The sequence below is a fragment of the Podarcis erhardii genome (genome assembly GCF_964252035.2).
Source record: "Podarcis erhardii genome assembly, chromosome: 9".
In the NCBI taxonomy this organism is placed as follows: Eukaryota; Metazoa; Chordata; class Lepidosauria; order Squamata; family Lacertidae; genus Podarcis; species Podarcis erhardii.
In genome coordinates this window covers 54,038,962-54,051,205 of record NC_138512.1, presented here as the reverse complement: position 1 = coordinate 54,051,205, position 12,244 = coordinate 54,038,962, and the positions used below count along the sequence as shown (strand labels likewise).

Here is a 12,244-nt window from a genome sequence, read left to right as displayed (position 1 = left end):
TCTACTGGCATTACCCCAAAGTTTCAATACTGTACTGTTGCATCAGATCTCCCATGAGTGATTTGGCTGACTTTGTGCTGGAATATGAGAGGCAACGTTCACGTCTTGGGGTTTTCCAATTACATGTAAAAATGTGTGGGCCTTGTATTATTATAGTGATTGTAATATTCTGGATTATATTTGTACTGTTTTAAAAAACTCTGCTCAGAGTGCTGGAAATTTAAAAGTCTTCAGGAACAATATGTAAATTTGTATTACCTCCAAAGTTCAGGCTGTAGATGAAAAGCTAAGAAAGAGTCGCTTGCCTAGTGCTTCCAATTAACTTAATGGCTAAGGCCTTCTGGGTCATAGCTCATGTATTTCACTGTCCTGCCACATCCGTCCACAAGATGGCCCACACTGCAAGACTTAGAGGTTGCAATCATACATATGGCCAAGAGTAGCAGTCCCTGCTATGACTGCATCTCCCTCAAGACTTCTTCAGCCAGACACAGGGGTGCCAATTTGAATGAAATATTAGAGGGGCACATGTAAGCCCTGCCCCACATAAATAAATCATCATGGTACGATGCACGCACACAATTTGAATGGCAATGCCCATAAACTTGGGTGGGGCTCCTCCCTCAAATATTTTATGGGGGGGCTGAAGACCCCTCCTATAGGAGTTGGCTCCTATGGCCAAGCATGTGTCTCTTGGCCCCCATCTTTGCAAACTGCCAACCTGCCTGCTTTCCCTGTAAAAAAGTGCTGCTTCCTCTTTTAGCTGGGGAAAAGGTGTAGAGGAAAAGGGATTGATCCTGAATTGCTTGGCGTTTGAGTCACCATTTGACCACAGCCACACAGCTGAGACATTCTTGGCTCAATTTACACTCTCCTTATGAAACAGGTCATTTTTTTTAAAAAAAAAATTACAGTTACAGACAATAAACTGTGATTCAGCAGTTGAATCCATTCCTGAAAGTCATAGTGGTATTTGCATGTTAGAAATGACTTTCGGAACTGTAAGACTCATTTGATTATTAAAAGATAGATTAAGACATATGGCTTTTGCATTAAGTGCTTTAGGCACAATCTATGCATTACCCTGCATACCAAGATAGTGTATGAATCCTTGGTGCAACTGATCAGCCCCCGGAGGATGCTCAGGTGTCCAGTGTGTATGCCAGTTTGTGGTTCCATCTCCACCTTAGTCATGAGATGCCTCGAGCTATGGGCAGCAATAGGAGAGCCTCAAAAAAAGTCTAGTTTGCTCATGGTTTTGATTGTGCAGGATCCTCCTGACTTATGGGATGAGGAGGAAGGACTTAACTAGTGACATGCTCAGGCTACTTGATTACTTCCTCCTTTTATCCCATCCATGACTCCCTAAATATCGGATGCCCTGTAGCGGGTGATGGAAATCTGTTTCCCTTTGAGTATCTAGTAATTCCATGGGCTGGGTTTCAATTCTGCACTTGTTGCATTTGTGCTTTCTGGATTGTACTCACAGTTGTTTTTAATTAATGAAATAATGAATCTTCAACAAAACTGCATTTATCGTATGGATTTGTTTTGACACTGTTTGATGATAAGGGAGCATTTCACTTTGTGGCATGGCGTTTGCTAGCCGTGACAGCAAGCTCTTTATTTTCTCAGGATCTCCAAACGTGGGTGGATGGTGCTAATGAAAAAGGCTTTGTCCTTGTTTCATTTGGAGCAGGAGTCAAATACTTGTCAGAAGATATAGCACATAAATTGGCCCATGCTCTGGCAAGACTTCCTCAACGAGTTATTTGGAGGTATGTATAATAGCACAATAGCTTTGTCAATGGGTTTAAAACATTTATGGATATCCAGGACCAAAGTCCATGCATTTAAAGCATATTGAAAGCACATTTCTCATTCAAAGAATTCTGGGAAGCGTAATTTGTTTAGGGTTATAGGATTTGTGGTTCTGTGAAGGGTAAATTGCACCTGCCTGCTTTTTTTTGTGGGGTGGGGATGTGCTTTGAATGAATGGTGTTTATGCAGCCCAAGTCTTGTCTAGGAGAGTGCAACACAGGCAGCAAAAATTACAAAGGAGTGGCACCGTCTATTCCAGGCACATTCACTCACCTTTCTGTACCACCTGCCCACAGAACTTTTAAGTTGCAGTTCACAACAGGTGGGAAAGAAGTGTAGGCCAAGAAAATAACTCTTAAGGTCCAAATCAAGGGGGGGGGTCTAAAAATGTATTGCAAATATTACATGGTTGTTTAATTTAAATTTTAACAGTCTTATTTATCATCAGTGTGTTACATTGCATGTGCTTTCTTGAACTGAAAACTGATCTGATGTATTTGGCTTTTAGCCTGTTTGTGAAACTTTTAAAATCCATCCCCAGTGTGCCTCATTTGATGCACCTGATTTTCTGCCCTTGTCCTAACCCAGGGCAGAGAACTCCACCCTCCCATGGGCCATGTTAAACAAGTGGCCTGCCCCAGTCCTGCCAATCAGATGTTAGTGGTGCTTGCAGTGAGACACTTTGAAACCCTGACAATGATCTGATGCTTCAAAGCGCCATGCAGCTATCTGCAAACCGCCAGTCAGGGCTTCCAAAGAGCCACAAGGTCTTTGTGGGCACCATCAACCAGCTGATTGGCAGTGCCTGCAACTCCCAGTTTTTGGTCCAGCCACAACTTTAGCTGCCGCACACTTCATAACATGTATTTATTTTATTTATTTCATAAGATTTAGGTACCACTCAAAGCGGTTTACAAAAAAGATAAAACAGTAAAATTATCACTAGAAAATTTACAAAATTACAGAAAGTTAAAAACCACAATGGAAGAGAGTAAAACAAATTAAAACTCATACAAACTTTCTAAACATCTGCATGTTTAGAAGGGGACCCCTGACCATTAGGTCCAGTCGTGACCGACTCTGGGGTTGCGGCGCTCATCTCGCTTTATTGGCCAAAGGAGCTGCCGTACAGCTTCCGGGTCATGTGGCCAGCATGACTAAGCCGCTTCTGGCGAACCAGAGCAGCGCATGGAAACGCCGTTTACCTTCCCGCCGGAGCGGTACCTATTTATCTACTTGCGCTTTGACGTGCTTTCCAACTGCTAGGTGGGCAGGAGCAGGGACCGAGCAACGGGAGCTCACCCTGTTGCGGGGATTCAAACCGCCGACCTTCTGATCAGCAAGTCCTAGGCTCTGTGGTTTAACCCAAAGCGCCACCCGCGTCCCTAAACATCTGCATAGGCTTGTCTAAATAAGAATATCTTCAGACACCAAAAAGAATACAGTGAAGGCACCTGCCTGATACCAGTAGGCAGGGAGTTCCAAAGTTTTGGTGCTGCCACACTAAATGATTGTCTTCTTACAGATGTGGTGCAAGTATTATGTGGCAACTATAAAATGCCTGTTCCTCCAATTGAAGCAGTTGATTGGGTACATATGGGTAAACTGGTGTCAAGTTGTTAAGGGCATTGTATACTAATGGTAACACCTTGAACTCAGCCATTGAAGTGCATCAGCAAGCAGTGCACAGCATAGGTGTTAACATGCTGAGAAGGCGGCAACATATATGATGTCAGCTATAGGACAGATGTGTTTCACTTGGCCAAAACAGCCTCTTGGGTAGCCCTGGCAGGTGTATTTTGGCCCGAGGTCCAGAAATTGCCTACCCTTGTCCTAACACATAAGCTATGTGTTTCTGTTTTTAATGAATTGCATACTGGATTTTAAATCCTTTGATTTGCAAGTCACTTGCACAGTAGAAAAGGAGCGAGCAAATTGTTCTATAGATCTTCCTTAGAATGCATTTTGAAACTGGTTTCTTTTCTCTGTGTTAGGTATTCGGGGAAGAAACCTAGGAACTTGGGTAACAATACAAAACTCATAGAATGGTTACCGCAGAATGACTTACTGGGTAAGTAGAATTGGAAGTGATGTTTAGTTCTCTCTGCTCTTAAACACTAAAATCCCATTGTATCTTATTTGTATAATACATTGGATTTCTAGATTTGGTATTTATTATTAAAAACCCAGGTTCTGATAACTCAAATAGTGTTTCGGAAAGATATGTCCACTTTCTGTCTTCACTTTTGGTTGTGAATATGGTTTTATTTGTTTATTATTTATTATGTCAGTATACCACCTTTTCCTCCAGGGAGATCAAGGTGGTATACGTGCTTCTCCGCCTCCCCAGTTTATCCTAACAATAACAGCCTTGTAAGGTAGTGACTGCAGTGGTCGCCCAGTGGATTTCATGACTTGAGTGGGGATTTGAACCCTGGTCTCCCAGGTCTTAGTCCAACACACTAACCACTACACCACACTGGCTCTTTTCTTTGCACTACCAAAGTTATACTAATGTTCTTAGTGGTACATCAGCTATATTATCGCTAATAATGTAGCATTTAAGGGAGATTGCCTCTCTTGGCAGTATATACACCTACTTAGCATCTGCTCTGACCATTGTTTGAAAAGTGAAGCCACTGATGTTTTTATTGCCCACACTTTGAAGCATGAAGACAGAATTTAGATCTCGTGTGTAGTTCGAAAAGTGGCTTGGCAAGCAATAGCTTGTTTCTGTGTTCTGCAGCCATGGCAACAACACTGCCACATGCACATGTCACCTGCAATGAAAAAGCACTTTTCCAAGGGAGATGGGGAAGCCCTCCTATTCCCATTATAAGTTTATGCAAATGCCTATTTATACATAGATACGGTATTTTATGATAAGTTAAAGCTAACATGAAGCGTTTTCTTCCCTACACCTTGCCTCTTGCCGCTTTAGGACACTCTAAGATTAAGGCCTTCCTGAGTCATGGTGGTCTGAACAGCATTTTTGAAACCATGTACCACGGTGTACCTGTGGTGGGAATTCCTCTTTTCGGAGATCATTATGACACTATGACCCGAGTGCAGGCCAAAGGCATGGGAATATTACTAAACTGGAAGACTCTTACGGAGGATGAATTATATAAAGCACTAGTGAAAGTTATTAATGATCCCAGGTAAGATTCCTTTGCTAAGCTTCCACTAATGTGGAAAAACAAGTCTATAAAGTAGTTATAGTAGCCATATGCAACTGTCCACTGAGTTTTAATGGTTGATATTTTATAGATATTTATGATTGTGTTGTATAATATCAGATGTATTTTATTTTATATTATAAAGCCCTGGGCTCCTCTGAAGGAAGGGCAAAACAGAAATGTAACAATATAATAAATAGATTTCATAGATTCACCTCCAGAAAATTACATTCAGAGGTGATGAAGCAATTAATTGGGGGAATTGCATAGATGCAATATGCTGAATTAGTTCTGTTTTTCCACTTCACAGCTACAGACAAAGGGCCCAAAAGCTGTCTGAAATTCATAAAGACCAACCAGGTCATCCTGTTGATCGAACAGTCTACTGGATTAATTACATCCTTCGTCATAATGGAGCACAGCATCTACGCGCTGCTGTTTTCACAGTCTCTTTATATCAGTATTTCTTATTGGATATTGCCGTTATTGTACTGCTTGGTACTGCCTTACTCTGCTACGTTTTGGTCAGGATAGCAAAATTTATCCGCAAGCAAAGCAAACATCTTTGGTCCACTGATGAACATGCTACCATTAATGGACATTACCAAAATGGGATACCAAATGGCAAGTATAGAAGAAATGGCCACATTAAACATGAAAAAAAGGTGAAATGAGCCAACTACCCAATGTACATTAGCAGCGAATCAGTTCTATAATTGAATTTTATAGCTGTAACTTAGTCTAACACCTACTTAAAGCAAAACAATAAACAGTTCTAACGCTCCCCTACAGTATGTAATCTTATGCGATTAAATTTTGCAGAACTAAGGAAAATCTTTAGAAAAATGAAGCACAACCTAAAATGCAAAATGTATTTTATTCTTAATACTGATGCAAAAAGGTTATTCTGGCACTGAAGTTTTTTTAGAAGCCTTAATTCTCTGAAGTAATTCAATAAGTATATTTATGACTTCTCCATTTGTGAATCTACATGTGTGCGTCCCAGATAAGGAAAGGTTCACTCTTACTTGGCAACTATTCTTCATTTTTTTCATGTATTCATTCACATTTTTTCAGAGAGAACTTTGTTTTGATTCCTTGAAGTTTCACTATGTTATCTGGCAATGATGTTAAAGTCATCTTTCCTGGTGTTTGGTATATAGCAGTGAACAAACTGCAGAATCATAATGCAGCCATATAAATCATATTCTTAAATGGCGCTGAAGAATATGATAACAAAACACTAATTTTGATATACTTCTTAACTCTTCCTTTCTCTTCCATTTCTTTAGAGAAAAGGAAATTGCACAAGAGTACCGTAAGCTGTAATTTTATATTTATGTATATTTTATCTTCCTTCTTCACTTTCCACATATCCATTAATTTATGCCATTGTAAGGGTGTTGTTTTATTTTGATAATTACAAGGGCTGTGTGGATAGATTAGATAGATTTAGAAAAACAAATGAAGCAGAGGGGAAAGAAAATCTGCCCCAGGCTCTTTGGAAAAGGTCTTGCCATGTCCCTTGAGCAATGCAGAATCAAACCACCTTTGGGATTTGTTACAAAGTTGAATGTCTTTGCTTTTATATTATTGCAATTAAGTTCCCCACTCGCACCCCAGAGCCATGGTGGTTCTGAGGTTCACTGTCAATAGTTCTATCTGTGTTCCTTCTGCTGGTCTGGGCCACACAATCCATGTTACATAGTTGCCAACATCAATTCTCTGAATAAATTGGAGGCTATCCTTTTTGTCAGTTACTGCTGTCTTTGTAGAGGTTTGATATCATGCATGACATTGAACCTAGGAAACCTAGTTGGAATGTTTGTCTCTGCCCACGCCCATAGCTACCCTTCTGCACAACACTTTCAATCACTGTAGCCGATACCAGACTTTTCTGGCTTTAAACAGAGAATGGGAACATAGGGCGTTGAGCAAATATCAGGACGGTCCTATTGAACCAGTGTTGGCAACTATGAGTTTATTAATTTCCATGTCATTCTGTTTACTTGGAATTTGCACTGCACATGTTGTGAGTGTCCGCTGTATTTATTTGCAGTTTGAAATCCCATGTCTTAACAGCAGGGGGCTGGGGGGGCGGGAAGTCTCTACTGAGTGTTGTTCACTAACATGGGAAGAGTTCTGAACAAAACAGAATGCTAAAAATCATCTTCATACACAGTGACATGGCATTCCATTATCATCCCATCAGGAGCCTCTATCTTGTAGCAATAAAGTAGCATTGCAAATGTGCTTCTAATATTCAGTACAGGACAGTTGTACTGCCTTTCCAAATACTTGAAGAAAAAATGATATTATCAGTAAGTCTGTTAGCTTTATCTTTTTACAATCCTATCAATATGTGGCAACTTAAAGGAACACAAAGAGGCAATGAGTGTTGGGAAAGTGACAGGACCTAGAGTGTATGAATGAGTTGGTTTTAATGTTTTTCTTATTGATGGTACACAAGCACTGACCGGATGATTAAGAATAATTTAATCTCCACTGTGATACAACTTAAGCAATAAACATGGATTTAATATAGAAACAAATGGTTGGAAGCACATCTTTATTCAAACACACTTGTCTGTTTATGTGTATACTTAACAGCTATACCCTTTGTGTGCATGGCTAATATCTGTTAGGTTTTATATTCTTGTGTGCGTATGTTCTGTATATACACTCAGTCACACATTACATAACACAGTTGAAAAGAAGAAATGCTCCTATTTCCTCATGCCTTTGGTCCACTGTCAGTTTAATAAAATGGGCTCACTTAAGTCTGCAACATTGTGTTCTAGTACAGTGCAGTTTTTCATCATACGGAAATTCTTGGACATTGCTCACTGTGTGAAAAATAAAGCAAGAAAAGAATCAGTGTGGTACCAATATTGAAGTTATTTAGATCGAGGAATAGCTAATTTCCAGAAAATCTTCCAGGTATCTCTATCTTGTACCTAGTTTGTATGCTCCCTAACATACCAGACACTTTTTATTCTAGATATGTTTGTAGACCAGACCATTCGAGATATGTTTGTAGAAGTAAATCCCTACTGGGAGTAATGGAAGCTAGGGTTGATTAGTGTAACTATTTAGGAAGAGCTACTTTGACAAAAACTTCCTTGTGTTTATTAGATGTGTCTGTGAGGAGCACTGTTCATGTGAATTGGCTATCGTGAATATCCCCAAAAGGCACATCATGATCTATGTGCGAAAATTCACCCAGCTTGTCACGTGCACAGCAGCAACTTGTCCTTTTGGCAACCAGTTGTCACAACAGATTTGCAACAAATGTTTTCACATAACCTCAAAGTGGTTGCTATTGAGTCCTGTTTGCCCCCAAAGTTTTGATGATCTTGTAGTCCTTAGTATTATACCTTCACAATAAATTGGTTGGGAGAGACTCTCATGAGACTGCTGTTCCCAAATAATTAATTTCTTAGAACAGTAGTCCCTCGGGTTAAGAACTTAATTCGTTCTGGAGGTCTGTTCTTAACCTGAAACTGTTCTTAACCTGAGGTACCACTTTAGCTAATGGGGCCTCCTGCCGCCACGCAATTTCTGTTCACATCCTGAAGCAAAGTTCTTAACCCAAGGTACTATTTCTGGGTTAGCGGAGACTGCAACCTGAAGCGTCTGTAACCAGAGGTACCACTGTATAGTTAAGAAAGTTAACTTGCCATGTAATTTTCCTGAGTTTGTTTATTATCTATTATTTTATTTCATAAAAATTATACACCACCTGATTGTTAAAAACCTCAGAGTAGTTTACAAAGGGAATAAAACAATGAAAGCTGGATGTTGGCATTTCACCCAGCTGTTTCTTTTTCTCCTCATTTCCCTTCAGGGAAAGATGATCCTTCAGAAACCTCAATGGGAGCAGTTCAGGAACAGCAAATTCATTTGAGCCATTGTCTTTCATATGATTTTTATAAATCAAGATTGCATCTTGTCAGCATTGTTGGGTGATAGTGTAAAATTAGCGTTGCTCAGTTTGAATAGTGAAGATGGAGTTAATTTTTCTGCTATTCAGTGAATTAAAACGCGTGTTACCTGAGTACTCGGAGGGGTGCTTAAAATAACTGAATAAACAGAAATTATGACACGCATTTAACTAAGCTGCTTTTGTATTGGCTCCAGAAGAACACACAACATTTTAAAACACGCACAAACAAACAAATAGTTTAAAACACACAATTCCACATTGACATTGCTGTTTAGCTCAAATGTATCAAATTGTATCCCACCTTCCAGCTCATATTCTGGCAAGTTTATGGGAGGAATGTGAAGGAGAAGCCCTGTTATGCTAGTAGACACCACCTTATGCTATGTTGGAACTCACCCTGAATCTGATTGAATTTTCCTATATTCTTCTATACCCCAAGTTTCTACAGTGTCCCATCATTCATCTTTATTTCTTTATTTCTTTTCATTAGTTCTTTATTGTAATTAAGTGTTTTGTGGCTTTGATACATTTATTTATCTTTGGTACCGTAGGCCTGATGCAGTCAAAATTGAGCAGTCTTCACTGAAATAAAAACGAAAGGACTTGAAAGTGCCAAATACTGGATGGATCACAACCATTTTGAGATACCCTTATTTAAAAACACATTAGCTAGCTTAGAATCTCCCACGGTTATTTCTTAATTCCTCAGGGGTAGGCTTAACCCTGGTCCTCACATTCCTTCAGTATCATGCTCTCTCTGCTGTGTTATCTCCTAGGGCTTTAAAAAAAATAGCATTTGTCAAGTATCACTTGTCTATTGTAGAAAAAGATTTGGAGACCTACTTCTGTCCGACAAGGAGTAAGACATAATTCAATGTATTATAATATTCAAAACCATCAGATATATTTTCAAACTATAATGTGATTTTAAAACAATCCTTCAGATAGGTCTAGGGGTTTTTTGTGCTAGTACCTGTGAAGTTTATTTGGGTGCTGGTGAGAGAACTAAAGGGGATTTGTTTCTCTCCTTGTGGTTTTTGTGGGTAATAATTTTATGATGAAGATGGGATAAGTTGTACTGGTGCCCTTGCGCAAGTAGACTACAATGTTCCAGAGGGATGGGGGCAGGTTCTAGGGAGTAAGGTGTGTAGGGGGACAATTACAGGCATGTGTTCCCCACAATTGGCACCAAAGATCACAGAGATGATAAGTAGTTGTTTGAACAGGAGTGGATGAATGGGCATATAGCACAGAGGCAGAAGGATACGAATGTCTGGAATTTTCTGAGCAGGGACCATGAGTAGAACTAGCAAAGTACTCAGAACAGACAAGAACAAGACAGTAAGTTACACCGATATCATTCCCCTAAAGCACTGTTTTTGGAGAGCCCTGTTAAAATAATCTCTGGTTGAAAGCTAGGCCTGCTGTCACAAAACAGCTTCTCCTTTCCCACCCTGCATTTTAGTATACATGCAGGTCTCACTATCCTAATGCAATGCATTCTCAGGCAAGTGTTCACACAGTGAGTTAATGATTTCCCTTGATGCCTATGGGAAAATTTATAATGTGTTCCCGACCATGGAACACTGCAATGTTGTTTTTAAACATACAAATCTCTGAATCTGAATCTGACAATGATAAGGGCTTTGGTCTCCTTATCTAAGCTGACTTTTTGCACTCTTAATAAAAATACAAGCATGTAAAATGGGGACCAGAAGAAAGTTTCCCAATCGCAGTGCAGGTATTGTAGATAAGTGGCTCCTTTCAGTAAAGAGATTCTCATCTCATCCATTCGCATGTGTGTGCACAAAAGCGTTTATCATTGTGTATATAAATATGCAAGACCTTTGATGTGCATGGATGATAAACAGGTTGATAGTGCAGTCCTGTAGAGCAGTGGTTCCCAATTAGCTAAGTACTGCAGACCCCCTGTTTTTCAAAAGCCAAGCCATGGAGCCCCTAGTTTTGAAAATTTCGATATCTCTGTGGTAGTTTTTGTTATGGGAATGGTGCCATGGACCCCTTGGGGGTCCGCAGACCACCAATTGGGAACCACCATTGTAGATTTTGCCTCCTCTATTTTCCCTCTGTAGATGGGAAGGTGAATACGTCACACATATAGTCTTAAACAAGGCATGCATGTTAAACATTGAATGGCTGATTACAAGAATAGATACAATACACATTAGCCAAGAGACTCCATTAGTTCAGTGTGCTTAAGGTCACTTTCATGTTTCCTGGGCATTTGGCTCCCTGCCCTGCAATGCAAATCACTTTCTGGAAGGGTCGATTTGAAGGCACCTACATGAGGTGACAATCTGCTGGTTAAAGACAAAAAATTTAATTTTCACTGTGTAGGCTCAACATTGTGGGGGCATGCAACGTAGCTTTTTGGAGTACAGCCAGAGTATATTCTTTTGATTCATCCCATATGTATTGCATACTACTGCCAGATATAAGTGAGGTTCAGTAAGACTTCCCAGCTGGTGTGCCACTGCCAGTCAACATTTAAACCATCAAATAATATAGGTCTCAAAAATAAATATAAATTGCACACATGCTTTTCTCTTCTCCCCTTTGCCTTTTGTGTGGACCCTTAAGATGCTCAGACAATGGACACTAGAAGCAGAAACTGTAGCTTATGTTCAAGAGCTTACAAAGACCAGGATTATTAAGCCTGGAAAAGAGATGCAGAGTGACCTCATTGAGGTGTTTATAAAGGGCACAGTGAAAGCTGAGCTGCGTCTCCATTTTCTTTGTTGCATAATAGAGGAAAGGAAGCACCTTTTGATGGGCACAAAAAGGGAAGAAGGCTCGAAGGACGGAAAAGAAATGCCTCCTTACACAGCATGTGGCTAATAAGACAGCTCACTTAAGACATAATACCAGAGAGGATTGTACAGGGAACACACACCACACAAGTCAGATTTTAGCCACAAGCCCATTGCAGCGCCGTAACATCCTACACTTGGGGAGAAGGAGAAGCATCCTTCCATTGCGCTCCTTGAGGCTGCTATTTTCAGTGTTAATGCATAGCTTTCATGTGGGGCTGGTTTTGAACAAACTGCCCTCCAACTGGAAAACTATCCTTACAGAACAAGTTTGTTAGCTCAGTCCAGCTTCTTTGGGCTGCCATCCCAAGGGGCAGCAGGAGGAAGAACCCGCCTGATCCTACTCACTGCCAGGCTTGCAGCAGCAGGACAAAACTGAAATTAGAGCAATGTTCTTCTCTCCTTCCTAGTCTTCTTAGGAACATAGGAAGCTGCCATATATTGAGTCAGACCATTGGTCCATGCAG

The 12,244-nt window shown here is 40.2% G+C and overlaps 1 protein-coding gene across 4 annotated transcripts in view; it reads left to right on the top strand.

The window, feature by feature from the left end:
- UGT8 (UDP glycosyltransferase 8) overlaps nt 1-5,791 on the top strand; it is a 38,367-nt gene extending 32,576 nt beyond the window's left edge. For all 4 annotated transcript variants that reach the window (XM_081876948.1, XM_081876949.1, XM_081876946.1 and 1 more), the window contains exons 3-6: nt 1,636-1,778; nt 3,816-3,892; nt 4,763-4,982; nt 5,311-5,791. In XM_081876948.1, coding sequence (XP_081733074.1) covers nt 1,636-1,778; nt 3,816-3,892; nt 4,763-4,982; nt 5,311-5,674 — 804 coding nt within the window. In that variant the 3' untranslated portion in view covers nt 5,675-5,791. The remainder of the gene's footprint in view (nt 1-1,635; nt 1,779-3,815; nt 3,893-4,762; nt 4,983-5,310) is intronic.
- The last annotated feature ends 6,453 nt before the right edge of the window (nt 5,792-12,244 follow it).